Source organism: Colobus angolensis, unplaced genomic scaffold, assembly GCF_000951035.1.
Source record: "Colobus angolensis palliatus isolate OR3802 unplaced genomic scaffold, Cang.pa_1.0 Scaffold10, whole genome shotgun sequence".
Taxonomy (NCBI): Eukaryota; Metazoa; Chordata; class Mammalia; order Primates; family Cercopithecidae; genus Colobus; species Colobus angolensis.
In genome coordinates this window covers 20,350,723-20,374,813 of record NW_012110919.1, presented here as the reverse complement: position 1 = coordinate 20,374,813, position 24,091 = coordinate 20,350,723, and the positions used below count along the sequence as shown (strand labels likewise).

Genomic DNA, 24,091 nt, shown 5'->3' with positions numbered 1-24,091 from the left:
GGAATGTATTTCTCATAGAGGCTGAGAGGTCCGAGGTGTTGAGGGGCTGCATCTGGTGAAAACCCTCTTGCTGGTGGGGATTCTGCTGAGTCCTGAAGCCGTGCAGGACATCACATCGTGAGGGGCCTGAGTGTGCTAGCTCAGGTCTCTCTTCCTCCTTTTATAAAGCCACCAGTCCCACTCCCATGGTAACCCATTAATCCATTAACCTGTGAGTCTATTAATCTAGTCATTCATTTATGAGGACAGAGCTGTCATGTCCCAATGGCGTCTTCAAGGCCCCACTTCTCAATACTGCCACATTGGGGATTAAATCTCAATATGGCTTTTGGAGGGACAGATATTCAAACCATGGCAAGTCCATGTATATGAAATTCTAGAAAAGGCAAAACTATAGGGAGAGAAGACAGATCAGTGGTTGCCGATGCTGGGTGATGGGGCAAGTTGATCAGTAAGAGGCTGGAGCAGTTTTATGGAGGGATGGAACTGTCCTAGATCTTGACTGTGGTGGTGATCATACAATATTTGTACATTTGTTGAAATCTGTCAAAACAAAGCCTCTGATCTCATGGAGCTTTCGTTCCATTGAGGGGAGACAGAGAGTAAATAAAAATTAGGAGCCGGTTGTGGTGGCTCATGCCTATAATCCCAACAATTTGGGAGGCCCAGGTGGGAGGATCACTTGAGCCCAGGAGTTTGAGACCAGCCTGGGCAACATGGCAAGACCCCATCTCTACTAAAAATCATAAAAAAAAAATTAGCTGGGTGGGGTGGGATGTGCCTGTAGTCCCAGCTACTCCAGAGGCTGAGACGGGAGGATTGCTCGAACCCAGGAGTTCAAGGCTGCAGTGAGCTATGATCATGCCATTGCATTCCAGCTTGGGCAACAGAGTGAGATCCTGTCTCAAAAAAACAAACAACAAGAACAATATCAAAAAACAAGAAAACAGAAAAACAGGAGCAATAATAGAACCAACATTTATTTAGAGGACAGGGCATTTCTCATGCATCCTGTCATCTCCTCAGGCACTGTCATGACATATGTGCTGTAGTCCCCACTTCACAGATGAGGCAGCTTAACCCCAGAGAGGTTGTGACCTGTAGAAAGCCATACAGCCAGGGCGGAGGAGACAGAAACAGAAGCCACGATATCCGACTACAGAACTTCTGCTCCCACTCGCGACAATATACTGGTGGCCCAACGCCCTTTCCGGACACCAAAATAACCCCCAGTGAGAAGTAACACCAAGCCACACTTCTCACCCCAGCCGTGATCCTCAACAGTGGCCCAACAGATGATCAACTGGAAAGCGGTAGTGCTTGCCACGCACGGGGAGGGCCGGCAGGTGGCACCAGAGGGCCGCCCGGCTGCTCGCTTTGCGCCCTGGCCGGCGGTAGTTCCCAGCGTGCTCCGGAAGTGACGCGACCGATTCGCGGGGGTGCGTCTTTCCCACCACCAGGGCCTCCGGACTGCCTGCGAGATTCAGAGTTGCGCCGGAGCTGAAATTCTAGAGCACTCTTGCCATCCCCACCCTACGCATGTGTTGCAATGATATCAGAATTTGGCGTGCGGTTTACCCGTGTTTAACCTCTCTGCGTCTGGTTTCTGTATCGTATCCACTTGAGCATCACTAGACTGATGTATTTTAGCAGTGGTGGGGGAGAGCGAGGTCAGTTATGGGTCCCTCCTCCTTAAAGGGGTGGACAGTTGACTTTGGGCAAACCCCTTCCCCTTTGTGGGCAACAGTTTCCCCTTCTGCAAAATGAGGGTTTGGATTGTAGTTTCTAAGTTTAGCTGGGGCATGCGAATTCCCAGGAGGTAGTTCTTTAAAAATTCAGGTGCTCGGCCGTGGAGTGCAGACCTCTGGGTTTTTGCAGGGTAGCCAGCTGATTTTGATGCACAGGTGGACGTGGGAGACCCTGGATCAGATTGTCCCTAGGGTCCCTTCCGGCTTTAACATCTTTTGCTTCATTTCTAGGACGTGGTTTTAAACATTAAAATGAAAATGTGAAACTAGAAATGTTGCTGTGAGACCCCCTGGACAAACAGATTTTTGCACTGGGGACAGAACTTGAACAGTCTCTGTCTTGGCCTCGCCACTGACGTCCCTTCTTTCCTGTAGGGACAGGATGGACAGATTCCTGGTGAAAGGGGTTCAAGGGGGCCTTTTGAGGAAGCGGGAGGAGCAAGAGCCGACTGGAGAAGAGCCAGCTGTGTCAGGAGGAGACAAAGAAAGCACAAGGAAGAGGCTCAGGAGAGAAGCCCCCCGGAATGGAGGACGCTCAGCAAGCCCCAGCTGGCGGCGCATTCAGGCTGAGGGCCTGGACTGCAGTTACACGGTCCTCTTTGCTAAAGCTGAGGCAGATGAGATTTTCCAAGAGTTGGAGAAAGAAGTAGAATATTTTACAGGTAAGCAGTGGGGTGTGTGTGTGTGTGTGTGTGTGCGCGCGCGCGCAGTGAGGACTTGTTTGGTGCAGTTAATGATCTTATGTTTGGAGAAATCTGAACTCAGGATCCATTATTTACTGATGGGTTCGCTAATGGATTCATCCAGTATTCTCTGAGCACCTCTGGGCTAAGCCCCTTACGTGCTTAGGACATAAACTTGAACAAAAAACTGGATTGCCTGTCCACTAGAAGCTGACAGATGACTTGAGTAAATCTCCACTTGGCCACCGATGAGCATCTTCTGGGAAACTTTACAAAACAAAGTAAAAAAACGTGCTGGGTTCTACTGCAGAGCACTTCAGTCAGAATCGCTCCGAGGACAGGCTGACCACTTGTGTGTTTAAAAAGCTTCCAGATGATTGTCATGGGCAGAAAGAGTTTGAGGATCACTGGTCTCATAGGAGAGATGGCAAATAACCAGGTAATTTCTCCACACCAGTGGTTCTCAGCGTCACCAGGTGACCTTGCTGTTGGCAGGGATTGGATTGCTGAGCCTTACCCCTGTGGTTTAGTTTAGTTTCTAAGGAGATTCCAGGTGCTGCTGGTGCCGCTGGTCTGGGGAGCACACGTTGAGAACCACAGCTCTATCCTGTAATGAGGACACAAGGATCTGGCAGAGAGGCATAGAAAAGGAGGCCGGGTGCGGTGGCTCATGTCTGTAATCCCAGCACTTTGGGAGCCCGAGATGGGCGAATCACTTGAGGTCAGGAGTTCGAGACCAGCTTGGCCAACATGGGGAAACCCCATCTCTACTAAAATACCAAAAAAAAAAAAAAAAAAAATTAGCTGTGTGTGGTGGTGCATGCCTATAATCCCAGCTACTCGAGAGGCTGAGGCAAGAGAATCATCAGAACCCGGGAGGCAGAGGTTGCAGTGAGCCGAGATCACACCACTGCACTCCAACCTGGGCAACAGAGTGAGACTGTGTCTCAAAACGAAACAAACAAAAAACGAAAGCCCACAGGTCAGGCACGGTGGCACACACCTGTAATCCCAGCTACTCTGGAGGCTGAGGCAGGAGGATCACTTGAGGCCAGGAGTTCAAGTTCAGCCTGGGCAACATAGTGAGACCCCCTCATAGCTTTATTATTTTATGTTTTGAGACAGGGTTTCACTCTGTCAGCCAGGCTGGAGGGCAGGGACACGATCCTGGCTCACTGCAGCCTCATCCGCCTGGGTTCAAGTGATTCTCCCACCTCAGCATCCTAAGCAGCTGGGACCACAGGTGTACACCACCAAGCCTGGATAATTTTTAAATTATCTGTAGGTCTCACTGTGTTACCCAGCCTGTTAATTGAACTCCTGGCCTTGAGTGATCCTCGCCTTGGCCTCCCAAAGTGCTGGGATTGCAAGCATGAGCCAGTGCACCTGGCTCGCCATCTCTTTAAAAAAGGAAATGCCCACAAGAGACCCTAGCTGTGTGAGCCCCATCTTTCATGGGGTCACACGCCCTTAGTCCCTACAGTTGACAAAGCCATCCTAGCCTGTAAACTAACTTTATCGTGCTCCAGTGTCAGCCTCTTTATTCTGCCTTTACTGTAGTTAAGGCAGTTAAGTTACAGTGTTCACTAAAAAAATGGCCCAGGACCATGTTTCTCTCCTTGTAGGACAAGAGTCACTGTTCTTACATGAACATTTGGGGCAGTTGGCTTGGTGCAGTGGTGCACACCTGTAATCGCAGCACTTTGGGAGACTGGGGCGAGCGGACCACTTGAGCCTAGGAGTTCAAGACCAGTCTAGGCAACATGGTAAAACCCCGTGTCTACAAAAAATTACAAAAAAAGTTAGCCATGCATGGTGGCGTGCCCCCATGGTCCCAGCTACTTAGGAGGCTGAGGCAGGGGGACTGCTGGAGCCCTGGAGGTGGAGGTTGCAGTGAGCTTACAAAAAAGTTAGCCGGGCATGGTGGCACACCTCTGTGGTCTAAGCTATTCAGGAGGCAGAGGCGGGAGGATCACTGGAGCACGGGAGGTGGAGGTTGCAGTGAGCTGAGATTGTGTCACTGCTCTCCAGCCTGGGTGACACAGGGAGACCCTGTCTCAAAGAAAACAAAACAAAAAAAAGAAAATTTGGGGCAAGCCAAAATGATGATTGAGGAGGGGTTTAAATTGCGTGGAATGACGGGGAAGTGTTATTCCTTACTTCCCTTTCAATCTTGAATACCCAGGGAGCATGTATGTGGGGCACTGGATTTCTGATGGTGGCAGTTGGGGGGCCATCTGGATTTCTAGAGGGGAGTCGGGTGGAAAGGAACTGCCATGTTTCCTCTGCACAGGGGCGCTGGCCAGGGTCCAGGTATTCGGGAAGTGGCACAGTGTGCCCAGGAAGCAGGCAACGTACGGCGACGCTGGGCTGACCTACACATTTTCAGGCCTCACGCTGTCTCCAAAGCCCTGGATCCCAGTTCTAGAGCGCATCCGGGATCGCGTCTCTGGGGTGACTGGACAGACCTTCAACTTTGTGCTCATCAACAGGTGACACCCTGTCTGTTTAGTGGACTCAACGTTACAAGTCTTCTGTCTCCTCCAAAAGGAAGTGTTTAGGGTTCCACCCTATTTAGTTCATTGGTACAAATCATTTCTTAGTACACCGGGGCTCTAGGAGTGGAACAGCGCCAGCGCTCGGTCTTCCTGGAGCTCATCCCAGAGGAGGAAGTGAGAGGTTATTAACTCCTGAACAGACAGCTGAATGAGACAATTTCTTCTTCTCTTTTTCTTTCTGTTTTTTTTTTTTTTTTTTTTTTTTTTTTTTTTTTTTTTTTTTTTTTTTTTGAGACAGGGTTTTTCTGTGTTGCCCAGGCTTAGTCTGAAATTCCTGGACTCAAGCGATCCTCCCACCTCGGCCTCCCAAAGTGCTGGAATTGCAGGCGTGAACCACTATGCCTGACCCTAGACAATTTCAGACAGTGATAACCATCTTGCGAAAAATTAAACAGGCCGATTTGACTGAGAATGGCCGAGAGGTTTGCGATTAGGGCCAGGTTTCTCAGTGGCAGCACTGTGGACATTTTGGGCGCAGTCATTCATTGTTTGGGGCTGACCCGTGCCTTGTGGGATGCTGAGCACATCCCTGGCCTCCATCTACTAGATGCAAGTAGTGTCCCCCACCCCCCAGTACCTGTCCCCTGGGGCAGAATCACCCTGGCGGGGAACCCTGGGTGGGTTTAAGGGAAGGTCACTTTAGATGGGGTGGTTAGAGGAGGGCTGAGGCAGTGTGTTTGAGCTGATAACTAAATGGAGAGTGCCAGCCACAGACATCTGGAGGGAGAGCAGAGGGACTCTGGAGTGTCTGTGAAGCAAAAATCCTGCAGGATGGCCAGAAAGCAGTGAATGAGGGAAAGAAGGGGATGACATGAGCTCAGAGGTGGGCAGGGGCCAGGCTGGGCCGAGTATGGCCTTTAAGTGCAGGGTGAAATCATGTGATAAAGGTTTACATAGACTGGCCCCGGGAACTACAGTAAGACATGATTTTGGCTTTGGATGTCTTCAGTTTTAAAGCACATGAACTGGCCGGGTGTGGTGGCTCATGCCTGTAATCCCAACACGTTAGGAGGCTGAGGAGAGTGAATTGCTTGAGCCCGAGTTCAAGACCAGCCTGGGTAATATGGTGAAACCATTTCTACAAAAGAAAAAAAATTAGTTAGGTGGGGTGGTGCATACCTGTAGTCCCAGCTACTTGGGAGGCTGAAGTGGGAGGATCACTTGAGCCCGGGAGGCCAAGGCTGCAGTGAGCTATGATTGTGCCACTGCACTCCAGCCTGGGTGACAGAGCGAGACCCTCTCAAAAATAAGTAAATAATAAATAAGTCACATGAACAATAGGTCAACAGACCCCTTCAGGGTTGGCTTATCTTAGAGCCTGCTGTGGACCTCCAGCCCTCGCAGAAACAACAGCAGGTACAGCCGTGCACAGAGTACCATTTCACACTGTGAGGAAATGAGGGCTGGTGGTGCTGGTGAGTTTCAGGAGAGGGTGGTTTTTATGCACTGTGCTTGTTTTCTCATTGCAGGTATAAAGATGGCTGTGACCACATCGGGGAGCACCGAGATGATGAAAGAGAACTGGCCCCTGGGAGCCCCATCGCCTCTGTCTCCTTCGGTGCCTGCAGAGACTTTGTCTTCCGGCATAAGGATTCCCGTGGGAAAAGCCCCTCCCGGAGGGTGGCGGTGGTCAGGCTGCCGCTGGCCCACGGGAGCTTGCTCATGATGAACCACCCGACCAACACACACTGGTACCACAGTCTTCCCGTGAGAAAGAAGGTTCTGGCTCCACGGGTCAATCTGACTTTTCGTAAAATTTTGCTTACTAAAAAATAAAAACGTTTTTAACGGTTTTTCTCTTTTATCTTTCCCTCTGTACTCTAAGAGGGAGCTGGTGTTTCCCTTACCAACAGGGAACACAGAAAGGTTTAAAGCACAGGACTTGTTATGTAACAATGCAGAATTCAGAAAGATGATGTTTGTAACAGATCAGTGCATTACACCAGGTGACTGTTTTCTAACAAAATGATGATTTTATTGCTATAATACACAGCAGATACAAAAGTACCTTTAGCAAATACATAAGTCAGCAGTTATTATGGCAAAACCACTAGTTTAACTTAGATCTTCCCCAAGAGAAGCTACTTACTTTGAAAATAACTTAAAACTAGAAATCAGATTATTGGGCTGCTGTTTAATGCATAATGATTTACAAAATGAAGTCAGGTTAAAAGGCTTTGCACAGGTATTGTTCACATTTATAGCCTTGGCTCAAACCCTGGCCTCTCACCAAAGAAAGATCTGCTTATAGCCGTATGTTCCAAGGCTCAGCCACTTTTCTCCCTTTCTTTAATGGTAGATTTCAAAAAGTAAGCAGTGGCAGAACAGCAATTACTTAAAGCTACAGCTTTGCAGTACACTTTAAGGTCACATGATTTGGGCATTTGTTCCACCAGACTTGGGTAAAACAAGTGTGTTCATTTCAACATCAAAGCTAAGGTCTGCATAGGGTGAGTGCAGGATGGACCGTACAGTTCAAGCTGCCCCTTGCACCCCAACGCCCAGAGCCTGGAGAGCCTGCACAGTATATTCTGTGGACAGCGGGAGTTACTGAGTCCTCAGGGTGCAGCCTGGGCCCAGTGGAAGAGTGATCATCTGGGCTTCCTGCACGGTGAGCTGCTGCCAAGGCACCGTTTGGTGTCCGCCAGCTCGCCCCCAGCAGAGGAAGCACAGGTCTTAGCCTTACCTCAGATGACCTTTTGGATAGGTCTGATTCCAGTCTTATCTCTGATGAGTCGGTTTGAATTTGGATCTATTTCTTTTAATTAAAAATCTAGCTGAAAACAGGTACTACTGTGTCATCAAAATTCCTTTGGCCCTGGGCTGCATTCAGAGACTTATCCAAAAAGGGAAGAAAGTGCTCAATATATACTTTTTGTATTAGGCTACTGGAAATGAATAAATTCAGAATATGAACCTAGAGCAGCATACAATACTAGATGCCACCTGAAGTTGTATGGTTTTAAAAAGTCAAAAGCTGCTTTCCTCTTTTCGTGAAAAGGGCTGAACTTTGGTGTCATCAAATCTAACTCTTCACAAATGAGGAAACTGAGGTTCAGAGAGACTGTAGCCCCATAGTCAGCCCTTCCTTCCTAAGCCAGCTGTCAACTCACGGCAGGGATTGTCTTTTTATACAGCCCCAAGCTCCTACCTGTAAACCTTAAGAGCTCTGCATGGGCAATAAATAAACAGATGAAAGTAACCATTTACAGTGGATCCTTGTGTAAGAAACAGTTTTCCACAGAGCAGAGGAATCAATCAGGTGTTGCAAAGATATAGCTCAGGTCTGGCTATTCATACAGAGTTTTATAATACAGTGTAATTACATCTCAGTCCAATATACAAAAGGTAAAAGCAACAAATAAGCTTTCCACTTATAACTGACAAAGTAGTGAAAGTTTCCCCAGGGGGCAGATTTGGCAGATGAGCCTTTACTCCATAGAAAGAACTGGAAGATTAGAAAAGGCATAGAAAAAGGAAAGTGTTCTTTAGGTATCTTTCACCTGTTCTCTCGCTATCCTTTGAGTAGCCTGAAGGGAATATTTCAGAATGGATGTGCTATAAAAGCAATCGAGAGTGAAAGGCACTTTTTCTTCTAAATTGTTGCCTTTAATAATTTCATTAATTCTTGTCAACAATTTTTATGGGCCTGCTTATTAAAAATAAAAGATCTGGGTGGAAACGTTGATTACACAAAGGTGCCTCCCCTCTGAGAACACCTAACATTACAATATGAAAACGGTGGCTTCAAGAATCTGCATTCTTTTAATGGCCTGTATCAGATGAGTAAAAAGACACTCCAGACATAATGAATGCTTTCTTAATACAACAGTACCTTCTACACACATGAACAGAGCTGTTCAGGGAGCCTGATTTGGTATGAATTGGGCTGGCTCCCAGGTGGAGCCTGCTCTCAGAACACACCGGAAAGCTGGAAGGCTCCAGTGCGGCTGCTTGCACACACAACAGTACAGTTTTACTTTTTTCCTGGACAGTGTGCAGACAGTGCCATCAGTTCTAGCCTTGCAGGAGGGTGAAATCATTCTTCAGACTTGCACTCCTGGCTCTGGTGTTGCATCCTGGAAAGGACGCGCTCATAGAACAGCAGGTAGGCGCTGGAGGACAGGACCTCCTGCAGGCTGGCCTTGCGGACAGTGTCATCGGAGACCCACAGCCACTGGTTGCTGGTTGAGAGAGGGTTCCTGGCCGAAGGTGGGGACCGTCGGTAAGTGACAAAGTGTCCAGAGTGCATGTCTCCATGGTGGACGACAACTGCCATCAGCCGGAAGAGGTATGTGGAGGAGCTGAACGATAGGAACACATGTCAGGGGTTTACAATTTTAACAAAAAAGACTTTATAGGCAAAAACGAAAGAATCCTAATGTTAAATAGGGGATCAATACAATAGTAAGTCCATACCACCAAATGCTACACAACTATTAAAATACAGATATGTATTTACTGACATGGCAAGATGTACATTCTATGAGTATATGCATATTGTACATATGTGTATGTTTGTATCAAATGAGTGTATGTGTTTATGTATACTGTATGTACGTGTGTTCACATACTCACATACGACTTTATAGAGTGCGTGACCCTAAATGTTTAATTGGCTCTCTCTAGGTGGTATCCCAAGAAATTGTATATTTTCTTTATATTTTATACATATACACATATATATACACATACATATGCATATGTAAATTTTATGTACTTTAAAAATTCTTAGTTTAAAAGTTATTTCCATTTTGAACAAAAATAAACAAGAAAGTGTAATCACGAAACTTCACCTTAAAATGAAAAATAAACCTCTGCCTATTCCTGAATTCATTTCTGTGAAAAGCTAATTTTCGAAGCTAAGAGTAGTGGTAGCTCTAAAATGGGGCCTGTAAAGGGCAGCTCACCTGTAGTCGGGAACAACCGGGAGAGGGAAGGGCATCGGTGTGGACAGCGTTGGCAATAAAGATGGGGAGCAGGCGCCATTCATAAAAATCTGTGTTTTGGGGGCCCCTGGCTGATTCAGAACTGCAAGAGAAAAAGGCCCGAGTCAAAGAAAATAAGCAGTGGCTCTGTAAACAAAGCCTGGTTTTGATTACCTTGAAAGTTAACTCCCCATAATGCTACAAAGAAAAATATATATTTCATTTGGTATTATATAGATTCATAAAATAATCTGCCCTTTATCCTTAATCTCAAATAGGGATAATCTGTCTTAATCCCAAATAGGACAAGTGTATCTAGCTCCAGCTTTATGGCTAGCCTGGGATCTTTGAGCTCCTAGCCCTGTTTGCTAATGGCATGTATCAAAGTTAATCAGTAGCTAATTTACTGGCTCTTTTTTTTTTTTGAGACGGAGTCTCGCTCTGTCGCCAGGGCTGGAGTGCAGTGGCCGGATCTCAGCTCATTGCAAGCTCCGCCTCCTGGGTTTACGCCATTCTCCTGCCTCAGCCTCCCGAGTAGCTGGGACTACAGGCGCCCGCCACCTCGCCCGGCTAGTTTTTTGTATTTTTTAGTAGAGACGGGGTTTCACCATGTTAGCCAGGATAGTCTCGATCTCCTGACCTCGTGATCCGCCCGTCTCAGCCTCCCAAAGTGCTGGGATTACAGGCTTGAGCCACCGTGCCCGGCCAATTTACTGGCTTTTGACCTAAACCAAGGTTTCTCAACATGGCACCAGACGGTTTTGGCTGGATCATTCTCTGTTGCAGGGCCTGTCGTGTGCATCAGAGGATGTTGAACAGCATCCCTGGCCTCTACCCAGTAGCACCCCTCCCCTAGCAGTGACAACCAAAACTGTTACCAGACATTGCCCAATGTCCCTCGGGCGGCAAAACTCCTCCAAGTTGAGAACCACTGATCTAAACATTCTATTTTCTTTAATTCTGTCAGCTTCTAAGGAATACCAACATGTAACAGCATTAATACATGTTTATGGGTATACATAAGATAATTAAGGCTATATTTACATGTCTTTTCCTTTCAAGTGTCATTTTTGGGGGCCGTTACATACCAAGTAGTTTACTGATGACTTTTTTTTTTTTAAGACAGGATCTTGCTCTGTTGCCCAGGCTGGAGCACAGTGGCATGATCACAGCTCACTGCAGCCTCAAATATCTGGGTTCAAGCAATCCTTCCACCTCAATCTCCCAAACTGCTGGGACTATAGGTGTAAGCCACCATCACAGTCAGCATGCTCTCAACATTAGTAAACCTGCACCCCAGCCCAGGAGAGGGGGAAGCTGGGTTGCAGAGGTCTTTGATTTAAAACCAGGGCTGAGGGCTGAACCTGAGTCTGTCCCCTGCCTCATCTCTTTTCGATGTTAATTTAGTAACTTGATGAGAAAGAGGAAAACACAATCCCTGACATGATGAGGTGTCGGGCCATGCAACTGTGGTCACAAAAAGAACAAAAGGACTAAGGGACCCTAAATAGGAAAGTATGGGGTGTGAGACGATCCTGGCCTAACTGGGGGCGGCAGGCAGGTGGTGAGTTCAGGCTGAGAGCCCTTCAAGTGAGTGGGTTTTCCTCATGTCTAACTCTAAAGAACTCAGTGTGTCACATGAGACACCTTTAGAAAATGGACCAACATGGCATTCTAGGGCCAGTTCTCCCGTGTGGTGTCTGCCCTTGGACCAATCATTCAACCCCGTGGAGCCTCCACATTCTCATCAGTAAGACCAGGGGTGATAATAGCTACCTGGCTTAACTGAGACCTCAGCTGAGGGCAGTAATGGAATCAGATACATGATTCAGTACAGAAGTCACTTCAACCCCCAGAAGAGGTTCGGTTATCTTTAGCCAGGGCATGTCCTCCCCACATTTCCTGTACTGACAGGAAATGTCACAACCAAAAAAAAAAAAAAAAAAATTCACTGGAATGATGTGAGCCAATGATTATATCATTTAGTGGAAAGATCAGAAGACAAGGCTGCAATTTTAAGTGTTTCTCTCTGTACTTTTTCATCTGTAATATGGTTTCAAAAACCATACATCTCTCTGCTACATAATTTTTACCTCTTCTAAGAAATCTTCCCTCTTCCACCCCCAATCCTGCTGTTCTCAAGAGTTTAAGCAACCATTGTACAAGCCTTGTGCTCATGTCATAAGGGACCCAGAAGGTGGTGATGCCAAACTGCTTTTCTCTGTGCTGAAAATTCCTGCTGCGTCGGCTCCTCGTGCACACACCTGGCGTGGGGGCTCCCGGCCCATCCTGCAGCTCCAGTGTAGGCCCTGGGTTCTTGTTCAGTTTAGGGTTGTGTTGACTAGGTTTATGTCCAAGGAGGTGGTACTTGTAAATGTCCATCATCAGGAACTCATTGAACTGCACGTGCTCGTGCCGCTTCAGAGGCGTGCCGTGACTGGACCAGCTCAGCCGCTGTAGGTGGATGCACAGACACTGAGGGAGCTGCGGGTAGAAGAGAAACCGGGAGAACTGAGTTGTTTCAGGGGCAGGACACACGGAGTCCTCAAAACAAAACCAACAGGGTGTGTGGTGTGGGCTCACCTTCCCTAGTTTTAACTGTTTAACAAAAGTGGTCCTCTGGTGTTCCACCTTTTCCCCATTCAACGTTCCCTTGGCTTCAATCTGAAATAAAAGAAACATTTCTCTGCAGAAATGCCTAAAACAGGACAGCTTTGGAGTGCTGCAGACCACAGTGGTGTTATAGCGGCACACAGTTGGCACTTGACTGCTACCTGCTGAAATGAATTCAGCTGCCCAGTTATTTGTGAATTGTTTTCCCTGATCTCTCTTAGTCATTAAATAACAGAAACAGTGGAGGGAAGAGAACGTGAAGAGCGAACACTGATGCTCTGACACTGGCATGTCATCTATTAATTGTTCTCTGTCTTCAAAAATTCTGTTCCATACAGTTCCTCTTGAGTCAGAGGGGAAAGCTCAGTTACTTAGGGGAGTCAGGCAGGTAGCACAGGTTAAAAGAAAGGGTGTAAAACAAATGGGAATGGAAGCAACTGCAGCAAACTGGAGAGGGCATTTCTCATCTCAGCATGACAGTTTATTCTTTAAACACTGTGCATGAAACAAAACTCATCTGGGAAAGAGATTTGGTCCATGAGCGGCCAATGTCCAAAGCAAGTTAGGGAGAAGTAGAAGTGGCTGAAAAGACCCACTGGGTACAGTCAGAAGAGCTCAGGGTCAGTGGTATGAGAGGTGCTACATCAGCACACACAGGCCAGCTGGGGATGACATTTGGGGTTCAATGCATACCTTTGTACAGTTGTCACACACAACATCCCGCACTGATTCTGATGAGATGAAGTGGTGAAGGCAGTGGTCCAGGGTCAATGGGTGACCCTACAGCATGAGAGGAAGAAAATTACTACAATTCAAAGGACAGCTATACTGAAACTGTTAGCAGATGGCAGTGTGAAGACCAGAGCTTTATTTTGATGTATGCAGGCAATAAAGTTTTATAGTCACAACTGGATGTTTCCTGGACAAACATGGGACTCAAAGCTCCCCAGACTGCTATTATGAACAGATTCTAGAGCATGAGGATGTAACTGCATGAACTTGTGGACTTCCATGCTGTTTTAGGTATCTTTGAATTTGAGGTTAACGTCTGTGTGAGTGTATTCAAAAAGCCAAAATTTCTGGAGCAAAAGAAAAACCATTCATTATCCTCCCTCCCATAATCATGCCACATATTAAAGTTAAGATGGGGTTCAACCAACCATGTATCTGAATTACACATAGTGCCTGAGCCACATAAAATGCCTCAAAACCCTTTCAGATTGAAATGTCTCTGAAACAGACTCCAAATAAACGATAAATCAGTACGTACCCATGTGGCGGCTGGAATACTTAGTGAAAGGCTATCAAAGGTATCAAATCGAACAGGACTCTGAAACAAATATTGCAGAAAATCCAGAAAAGATTTAGGCTTAGTTCAAAGTTTTAACGATGGAAGATATGTGACTATGAAACAGTTTAATATTGAGATGCCCAACATTAACATAGTAAAATATAATGTACTTAGTTAGAATCAAATTCTATTAAAACAACCTTGTACACATAAGAGGTACAATAATACTAAAGAATCGCTTGGAACAACTGAAAGATTAAATACCTGAGCCAGAAATAATTTTGGGATTTTATCTTAAGGAAATAACCATGGGCATAACTACAAGGATATTCATCAATATTATTTATAATAGCAAAAATTTGAATACAGTCAGCATTACTTAACAATGGTGATACAGTCTGAGAAATGCATCCTTAGGTGATGTCATCATTGTGTAAACATCACAGAGCGCACGTACAAAACCTAGATGGTGCATCCTACTACACACCTAGGCCATATAGTCTAGCTACTGCTCCTAGGCTACCAACCTGTACAACATGTTACTGTACTGAATGCTGTAAGCAACTGTAACACAGTGGGCAGGATTTGTGCATCTAAACATAGAAAAAGTACCGTACAAATAAAGTATTATAATCTTACGGGACCACCATCATACATGTGGTTTGTCATTGACCAAAACATCATCATACAGCACATGACTGTAGTTGAAAGTTTTAGCGAATGGTTTAATAAATTATATAGCATGTCCACAGAATGAAACACTATGTTAAACAAAATGTAGGAGAACGTATGATCATGTGGAAAGATGTTCACATTAGATTATTCATTGCAAAAAAGCAGACGATGAAGTAGGGTGAGAGAGTTCCTGCTTTTGGTGATGGCAGAGGCGCTTGGGTAGATTAACCCTCCTTGAGATAACAATTGTAAAGTTTGGAACAAAACAAAAAAAAAAACGGTTTGAATGAACAGAGAGCTACCAAAAGCAGGCAGAAATGGAAAAGAAGTCAACTCTTGGAAAAACAGAACTCTGTGGGCGAGATTTGTGTGTTTGTGGCTTTTTTTCCTGGTTGATGTGGTGCTGGGTGGCAAAAAGCAGCATCCTACAGGATTCAGTGGTCAGATGACAGAGTTCAAGAATCAGGGCTGGTGGAGAGACCAGAGTAAATGCCAGGAAGAAAGGAGACACAGAGGGGATGAGCCCCAAAGTTTATACCTAAACTCTATTCAATTCCAGGGCTGAGCCCTGAACCACACGTGCACGGGGGAAACTCAAGGGAGCGTGGCAAAAAGTGGCAGCTGGAAGCTAAAAAAACTGAGCAGAGGTTTTGCCGCCCAATGTAGGGGAGACAGAGTTGAGTTTGAGTCCAGCCAGGTTAACTGCGGGCCAGAAGAAAATTAATTTTTCTTCATAGAAATGTAACAGAATCCCTACTCTCTATGTTTCTACTATGATGTTAAGTATACAATAAAAAATTACTAAACATGAAATACAAAGAAGTCAGCACACAAGGACCTTACAGATGCATCATAAATATGCTCAAGGATGTAAAGGAAAATATACAGTGACAGTGAATGAACAAATTGAGAATCTCAGAACAATGGAAACTATTAAAAAGAAGACAATGGAAATTCTATAACTAAAAACAACAGTGACTACCTTGAAAAATTTGTTGCATAGGCAAACAGAGACTGGAGATGAAAAAAGAATCAGGCCAGGTATGGTGGCTCACACCTGTAATCCCAACACTTTGGGAGGCTGAAGTGGAAGGATCACTTGAGCCCAGGAGTTTGGGACCAACCTGAGCAACACAGTGAGACCCTGCCTCTACAAAAAATTTAAAAAATTAGCTCGGTGTGGTGGTGCACACCTGTAGTCCCAGCTGCTCAGGGGGCTAAGGTGGGAGGATAACTTGAGCCTGGGAGGTTGAGGCTGCAGTGAGCTATGATCACATTATTGCAATCCAGCCTGGATGACAGAGCTAAGACTCTGTCTCAAAAAAAAAAAAAAAAAAAAAAAAAGAGAGAAAAGAATCAGTGAACATGAAGATAATAGAAATGATCTAATTTAAAGAACACACAGAAGAAAGATTGAAGAAAATTGAACAAGATCTCAGTGACCTGTGGGCCAACATTAAGTAAACTAACAAGTGAAAAATGGGCATACAATCTTTGTTGAAAAAATAATGGCCAAGAATTTTCAAATTTGGTTTAAAAAAAAAAGTACAGATTTAACAAATTCAGCAACCCCTAACAAGATAAATAAGATAAATACTAAGAAAACCACATCTATACACAGCATGAACAAAAATAAAGAGAAAATTTTGTAAGCAGTGTAAGCAGAAGAAAAAAATGACACTTTACATAGAGAAGAATGATATAAATGACATTAACTGAAAAAATGGAGGCCAGAAGACAATAGAATAATGTCCTTAAAATGATGAATTTAAAATAAACCAAAGCAAAACAACGGCAACACTGTCAACCCAAAGTTCTATATCCAGCAAGTACTATTCTTCACAAAGAAGGTAAGACAAAAACATTTTCATATACATGAAATCTAAGTGTATCCATCACCAGTACACCTATAACAAATGTTGAAAGGATGTTTTTAGGCCAAAAGGGAAAAAACATAAAATGGATTTTCATCTACATGAAAGACTGAGAACAAGAAAAAAGGTAAATATATTTTTTATATTAATTAATTAATAGAAGAGAAGGTAACTCTTACATACTACTGGTGGCAATGTAAATTGGTGCAGCCTTTTTTTTTTTTTTGAGACTGAGTCTCCCTCTGTCGCCTGGACTAAAGGGTAATAGAGTGATCTTGGCTCAATACAACCTTGGCCTCCTAGGTTCAAGCCATTCTCCTGTGTCAGCCTCTGGAGTAGCTGGGATTACAGGCGACCGCCACCGTGCCCGGCTAAGTTTTGTAATTTTAGTAGAGATGGGGTTTCACCATGTTGGCCATGCTGGTCTTGAACTCCTGACCTTGTGAGCCACTCGCCTTAGCCTCCCGAAGTGCTGGGATTACAGACGTGAGCCATAGCGCCTGGCTGGTGCAGCTATTATAGAAAATGGTACGGAGGAGGTTCTTCAAAAAGTTAAGAACAGAACTACTGTATGAACTAGCAATACCACTTTCGGGCATATATCCAAAGGAAATGAAATGAAACATACATAACTCTTTAAAGCAAAAACTATGACACAGTATTGTGGGGTTTATAATGTATGTATAATAGCACAAAGGCTGGGGTAACAGAACTATATTTTTGTAATATTCCAGGATTTTACATGACGAAGTATAATATTAACTCTAAATAGAATGTGATAAGGTAAAATTGCATAATGTAATCTCACACACACACACAAACACACAAGAGTAAAGCTAAAAGGCCAACAAAGGTATTAAAACGGAATACTAAAAAGTATTCCATTAACCTGAAAGAAGCCAGTGAAGGGGGGACAGAAGAACAAGAAAAAATGTAAGACAAACAGAAAATAAATGGTAAAATGGCAGACCGAAATCTAATCACATCAGTACTTAGACTGAATGTAAATGGACTAAGCATTCCAACTAAAAGACTGTCAAGCTAGATAAAAAAGCAAGACCCATTATATGCTGTCCACAAAGCCACACTTTAAAGACAACGGCTGAAAATAACAGAAAGAAATCACCAAATAAACATTAGCTAGATTAAAAATGAGTCACTCAAATAGACTTCAAGTCAAGGAGTCTTAGCAGAAATGAAGAGGGACAATTTATCATGACAAGATGAGTTAACTCATCATAATACATATGTTTGTATCCAATAACAAAGTTTTAAAAAAATTAGCAGAAATAGAGCTAAAGAAAGACAAATTTTAACAAACAAGCAAGAAATAATACCAATATTAAACAAAATCTTTCAGTAAACAGAGGAGTGAACATTTTCCAGCCTATTTTATGAAGCTAGTATAATCCTTATAACAAAGCCTGACAAAGACATCACAAGAGAAGAAAAGTATAAGAACAATATTCCTCATAAACATTGATACTAATATCCTTTAGGAAATATTAGCAAATCAAATTCACTAATATATAAAAACAATACAGCATCACGATCCAGTGGGGTTTATCCCAGAAAGGCTGGTTTAACTTAGAAAAATCAATTACTGTAATTCATCATGTTAACAGAATAAAATAATAAAATATGATCATCTCAATAGATGCAGAAAAAAGCACGACAAAATTCAATCACTATTAATTACAAAAATTCTCAGCAAACTAGGAACAGAAGGGAAGTTTCTCAGTACGATAAAGGGGTATACTAAAACCTAAAGCTAATATCACACTTAATTATAAAACACCAAATACTTGCTTCAGAAGATCTGAAACAAAGCGAAGATGTCTGCTATCATCACTCTTATTTAACTTTGTACCAGAAGTCTTAGCCAGGATAATAAGGTAAAGAAAAAAAAAAAAGGAATAAACATCGGATTGGAAAGGAAGAACTAAAACTATTTCCATTCATAAGCAACATGACTGTTTACATACACAGAGAATACTAAGGAACATATAACAAAACTTCTATAGCTTCTAGAATAAATGAATGTTTACAAAAATCTCAAACAGAAGGTCAAAATATAAACAGCTGTGGCAAACAATTTGAAAATAAATTTTTTTTAATTCCACTTACAATAGTATCAAAACAATCCAAGGAAAAAAGAGATGAATAGTCAACTTACAGATTACAGTTCCTTAACGTATCTTACGTATCTTTTAATATGCGAACCTTATTTTTAAAAGACCATTCAACATATTAGTCTTCAAGGTAATGTCACTCAGAACCGCAATGACACAGCAAATCAAAAATCAACAAAATGAAAAGGCAACATATGGAATAAAAGAAAATATTAGCAAACCATATATCTGTAAGAGGTTAATATCAAAAATTGAATACTTGAAATACACTAAGAGAGTGTTTATAAGGAACTCATATGAACCAACAGCAAAAAACAAAACAAAGTAACATAATTAAAAAATGGACAAAGGACATGAATAGACACTTTCCAAAAAAAGACATATAAACGGCCAGTGGGTATATGAAAAGGCACTCAATATCACTAATCATCAGGGAAATGCAAATAAAACCACAAAGAGCTATCACCTCACACCTGTTAGGATGGCTATTACCAAAAAGACAGCATGTGGTCAGGTGCAGTGGCTCATGCCTTAATCCCAGTACTTTCGGAGGCCAGACAGGCGGATCACCTGAGGTTGGGAGTTCAAGACCAGCCTGGCCAATATGGTGAAACCCGGTATCTACTAAAAATACAAAAGATTAGCTGGGCATGTTGGCAGGGGCCTGTAATCCCAGCTACTTAGGAGACTGGGGTGGGAGAATTGCTTGAACCCAGGAGGCAGAGGTTGCAGTGAGCCAAGATGGCACCACTGCACTCTAGCTTGGGTGCGGCAGAGCGAGACTCTGTCTGGAAAAAAAAAACAGCATGTAATAAGTGTTCCCCAGGGTGTGGAGAGAAGACAACTCTTGTATGCTGCTGGTGGGAATGTAAATGGAAAACAGTATGGAGGTTCCTCAAAAAGTTAAGAATAGAACTACTATATGAACTAGTCCTAGGTATATATCCAGAGCAAATGAAATCAGGATCTCAAAGATATATCTGCAAAACAATGTTCATTGTAGCATTATTCACAATAGTGAAGATAGGGAACGTCCAGACAGATGAATGAGAAAATGTGGTATACATGTACAATGGAATATTATTCAGCCATCAAAAAGGAAGTTCTACCATCTGTGACAACATAGATGAACGTGGAGGACATCTGCTATATGAAATAAGCCAGATATAGATAAACACTGCCTGATCTCATACCTACATGGAATCTAGAAAAGCCAAACTCACAGAAGCAGAGTACATGGTGGCTGCCGGGGCTGGGGAGGTAGGGAGATGTTGCTCAAAGATGCAAACCTTCAGTTATAAGATGAATAAGTTCTGGAGAGTTAATGTACAGCATGGTGACTACAGTTAATAATACTGTATTGTATTGTTGAAATACACTAAGAGAGTGTCCTCACCACATATAAGCACAGGTGCACATGCACACACACACACACAGTCACACATCAAATCATCACTTTGTACACCCTAAATATATACAATTTTTATTGTCAATTAGATCTCAATAAAGCTGGGGGAAAAAGCCACAGTGAGATACTACTTTGCACTCAGTAGGATGGCTAGAACCACAATGTCAGACAGGACCTAGAGAGTGGGCTGACATCAAAACGTGGGTGAGGCTGTGGAGAACTGGAACCCCTTGTACACTGCCGGTGGGAACGTAAAATGGCACAGTCACTTTGGAAAACAGTCTGGCAGTTCCTCAAAAGGTTAAACAAAAGAGTTACCAGATAAGCTAGCAATTCTGCTCTGAGGCATACACCCAACTGAAGTGAAAATATATGTCCACACAAAAACTTGTATGTATATGTTCACAGCAACATTATTCATAATAGCCAAAAAGTGTTAACAATCCAAATGCCCATCAACTGATGAATGGAAAAAAATGTTGTAGATCCATGTAATGCAATATTATTTGGTAATAAAAGGAACAAAGTACTGATTCATGCCACAATATGGAAGAAATGTGGAAATATTATGCTAAATGAAAGAAGCCAGACACAAAAAGCCACACATGACATGATTCCATTGATATGAAGTCTCCGGAATATGCAAATCCACAGAGACAGAGGTAGATTCATGGTTGACAAGGGTAGGGGGATGGAAAGGATGGGGAGAGGCTGCTAATGAGTCTGGAGTTTTTTTAGGGGGCAATGAAAATGTGATAAAGTTGACTGATCTCAGAGTCAGTAATGGCTGTGAAAAAATAAAATAAAATAAAATGGATTGGGGTGACAGTTGTACAATTCTCTATTTTTGTATGATGTTGGAAATTTTCCATAATAAAATATTATTTTAAAACCTCAAAAGCAAAGGGGAAAAAACCAGTCCTAGAATCTACTGTGTCCACCATGAGCATAGACCCAACCACTGGACTCGAGATCCTGCCAATCCACAGTGGGTCTGCTGTCCTTGGAGCAGAAGATGCCATCTGAGGATCAAATGACATGCTGACACTCACCGAAGTGGGGTAGTCAGTCCACTAGTGTGCAGAGGCTAGGTAGTCTCTAACACCAGTGACTGATGCCAGCCCACTCTCTAGGTCCTTTTAAGAATCCTAACTTTTGGAAAACCTCATCCAGAAATAACAAGTGTTGGTATTTACCTGGTGTTCACAGTGTTTGCAGACCATATTACTAGTGAGTCTTCCATGAAAAGGATGTTGAGACTTCCAGTGATTGGATGTGGGGTGAGGTGACCCTGGAATGCAGAAAGTTTTTTGATATGTCACTTTTAGCCCTTCGGCACCAAGCTCAACATTCATCTTCCTTTCTAGTATGTTGTAGAAACTCCCTCTTGAGAATAAATGTTCTTGAAAAGAACATTGAAATAGCTTTCCTCATTGACTTCCATCCAAAAGACATCCCATTCCTTCATAGGAGAATTTACACAGATCTGTCTTTACATATGGTTTCTGTATAAAGGGTAGAGCCACATTATAAAAAGGAATTTGTGTTTAATAACGTCATTTTACAAACACATGCTTAAAACATTTGAGATGTCAAAAGAAGGATACCACCAGTGAACATTCCATAAAGTGAGATAAAATCTTCTGAAATAATCAGAATAAGCAAGTTCTGAATAACTAGGCCTTTCTTTGGCTAGAATGGGGTTCAATGGAAAGAACGTAAGTGAGAAACCCGGGCTCTGGAGTCAGGCAGCCCAAGGATCAGCTCTGGCTCTGCTTCTTATTCGCTACCTGACCTGGGAATGCCTTTCATCTCTGCAAGCCTCAGTGTGCGGAAAATTGGGATAGTTATTATCCCATTAACTCCAGTATCATCAACTTTGTAGAGTTGTTATGAGGCTTAAATGAGATAATGCAAAGCCTGGAAAACAGCATGGGCTCAAAAAATATTTATTCCTATTACTACACAAAGGAATTAATATGCTAATTTTATTTTTTAAGTCTTTTTTTTTTTTTGAGACGAAGTCTTGCTCTGTTGCCCAGGCTGGAGTGCAATGGCACGATCTCAGCTGACCGCAACCTCCGCCTCCCGGGTTCAAGCGATTCTCCTGCCCTCAGCCTCCAGAGTAGCTGGGATAACAGGCATGCACCACCACGCCCAGCTAATTTTTGTATTTTTAGTAGAGACGGGCTTTCACCATGTTGGCCAGTCTGGTCTTGAACTCCTGATCTCAGGTGATCCACCCGCCTTGGCCTCTCAAAGTGCTGGGATTACAGGCGTGAGCCACCATGCCCGGCCGTCTTAAGAAAACAACAATTTCCTCCTAAGGATGACTTTGGTAACATCCAGTAGAATTTGGCAGCACTGGAAATGCTGAGGACACAACAGATTCAGCTCATTACGTTCTTCCCAGGATCAATTCGAAAAGGTAAAAAGAAAGTCCTTGTTTGAAGTACAAATAAGCCAGTTTCAAGAAAAGCTGGGCTGGGGTGCAAGGGAACACCAAGAGAATCTATTTAAAGCTATTTCCAAAATACAACTTCCTTTGCAAGCACATCACACTTCAAGCTGGCCTGTATGTCACCAGAAAAAGATATTTTTAACACAAGCAAATTATTATCATATCTTAAAAGTCCACATCTTATGTGTTATATTTCAATGGAAAACGGCTACCTCTTGTGCGGCAGGTAATTTGTTTGGGAGTTATTTCTGACTGCTGCTGTAGAGGAAAAAAAAAAACAGACTGAAAACCCTACTATAATCCCTTTTACCACCCTCACCCCACCCCTAAACCTTACAAGTTTCTATGTTGATTACACCACTAAAAACCAACTTTTAACAAAGCTCAGGTTTCTAAAGGTAGCCTCAATTAGCCTATCTGGCTGGATACTATGCATATTCTTTCATCAAATGCAATAGAAACATATTTCTTCTCTCCAGAATATTTTCATCCTTACTGTTTAACTTTTATCAACTCCCCCCGATATTTATACTGTTACAGGGAAATGAGGGCTTACTTAGTATTCCTATGGCCCCTGTTCCCCTGTATTAAATAGGAAAAAACAACACATTCTTTCTTCTCAAAGCCAACATAAATTGCAGCAATGAATCATTTGAAAGAGCCTTGACATCCCTAATCAGAGTCACCAACTGCAAAGCATGTAGTTTAAAGACCCTCCCCTGGCCTCATTCCTATCACTGATTTTTACTGAATCTTACTTTTGTGTTTAAAGTTGTACAAAGATTACACTTGCCTCTCCTATACTTATCAAATATGCATAAGCTACACAGAACGTGTTGGAAATATTAATCGTTTACCTCCAGGGAATGCACATCAAACAAATGTGTGACCCGAGGCTGGCGGTCTCGCTCATCTTCCAATGACGAGGTAATGACATGGAATAATTCGTGAGCATCCTGTCAAAGGGCAAAGCACTCTTTAGAGAGGCTGGATGAGGAAAGGGCAAGATCAGAGCTACTCACCTCGGGCAGACGCCCTACAGTGAATGTGGGTAGAATTTGCTTTCTACCTTCTCAAGGCCCAGCTCATTAAAGAAAACAGTTATGTCCTAGACACTGTTACGAGTGAAGACCCTCAAGCAAGAGGTCCAGGAGCAGAGAGCAGGAGAGAAAGCCAGGCAGCTGCCTTCACGCCAGCAGTCTCTGAGATAGTTTTGTTTCACTGAGACAGCCTTGACCTCTGCTCCGACTTCAAAAGATTATGCTTTTTGCTAATTGTGGTAAAATACACATATCATAACATTTATCATCTTAACATGAATGATTCTGTGGCATTAAGTACATTCATGTTGTTGTGCAATCATCACCGCCATCCATCTTCAGAACTTTTTCATCTTCCCCAGCTGAAACTCCATACCTGTTAAACACTAATTCCCCATTTCCCCTTCCCCTACCCCTGGCACCCATCATTCTTTCTGTCTCTAGGAATCTGATTACTCTGGTAACCACACACAAGTGGAATCATACAGTGTTGGTCTTTGTGACTGGCTTATTTTCCTTGGCATAATGTCTTCAAGCCTCACCCATGTTGTAGCATATTGCAGAATTTCCTTCCTTTTTAAGGCTGAAATATATTCCATTGTATGAAAGTTTTGTTTACCTATTTATCAGCTGATAAACGCTTCGGTTGCTTCTACCCCTTGGCTATTGCAAATATGCTG

At 43.2% G+C, this 24,091-nt stretch overlaps 2 protein-coding genes across 7 annotated transcripts in view; one reads left to right on the top strand and one right to left on the bottom strand.

Moving 5' to 3' along the window:
* Positions 1 to 1,282: 1,282 nt before the first annotated feature.
* Positions 1,283 to 6,782, top strand: ALKBH2 (alkB, alkylation repair homolog 2 (E. coli)). Of its 6 annotated transcripts, none has more exons than XM_011935968.1 (4): positions 1,283 to 1,670; positions 1,980 to 2,410; positions 4,725 to 4,923; positions 6,459 to 6,782. In XM_011935968.1, the coding sequence occupies exons 2-4, from the start codon at positions 2,131 to 2,133 to the stop codon at positions 6,763 to 6,765; spliced, it is 786 nt and encodes a 261-aa protein (XP_011791358.1). In that variant the 5' UTR covers positions 1,283 to 1,670; positions 1,980 to 2,130; the 3' UTR covers positions 6,766 to 6,782. The 6 variants fall into 6 exon arrangements, with proteins under 6 accessions (XP_011791358.1, XP_011791375.1, XP_011791372.1 ...); XM_011935982.1 differs by having other exon boundaries at positions 1,428 to 1,567; positions 2,130 to 2,410; XM_011935975.1 differs by having other exon boundaries at positions 1,428 to 1,670; positions 2,130 to 2,410.
* A 160-nt stretch (positions 6,783 to 6,942) lies between these two features.
* USP30 (ubiquitin specific peptidase 30) overlaps positions 6,943 to 24,091 on the bottom strand; it is a 38,554-nt gene continuing 21,405 nt past the window's right edge. Inside the window, exons 4-12 of the mRNA XM_011935950.1 lie at positions 23,229 to 23,327; positions 22,584 to 22,629; positions 21,107 to 21,201; positions 13,801 to 13,860; positions 13,224 to 13,310; positions 12,501 to 12,581; positions 12,182 to 12,401; positions 9,900 to 10,020; positions 6,943 to 9,293 (exon numbers count right to left, since the gene is read on the bottom strand). Of these exons, the coding sequence (XP_011791340.1) occupies positions 9,029 to 9,293; positions 9,900 to 10,020; positions 12,182 to 12,401; positions 12,501 to 12,581; positions 13,224 to 13,310; positions 13,801 to 13,860; positions 21,107 to 21,201; positions 22,584 to 22,629; positions 23,229 to 23,327 (1,074 nt within the window). The 3' untranslated portion in view covers positions 6,943 to 9,028. The remainder of the gene's footprint in view (positions 9,294 to 9,899; positions 10,021 to 12,181; positions 12,402 to 12,500; positions 12,582 to 13,223; positions 13,311 to 13,800; positions 13,861 to 21,106; positions 21,202 to 22,583; positions 22,630 to 23,228; positions 23,328 to 24,091) is intronic.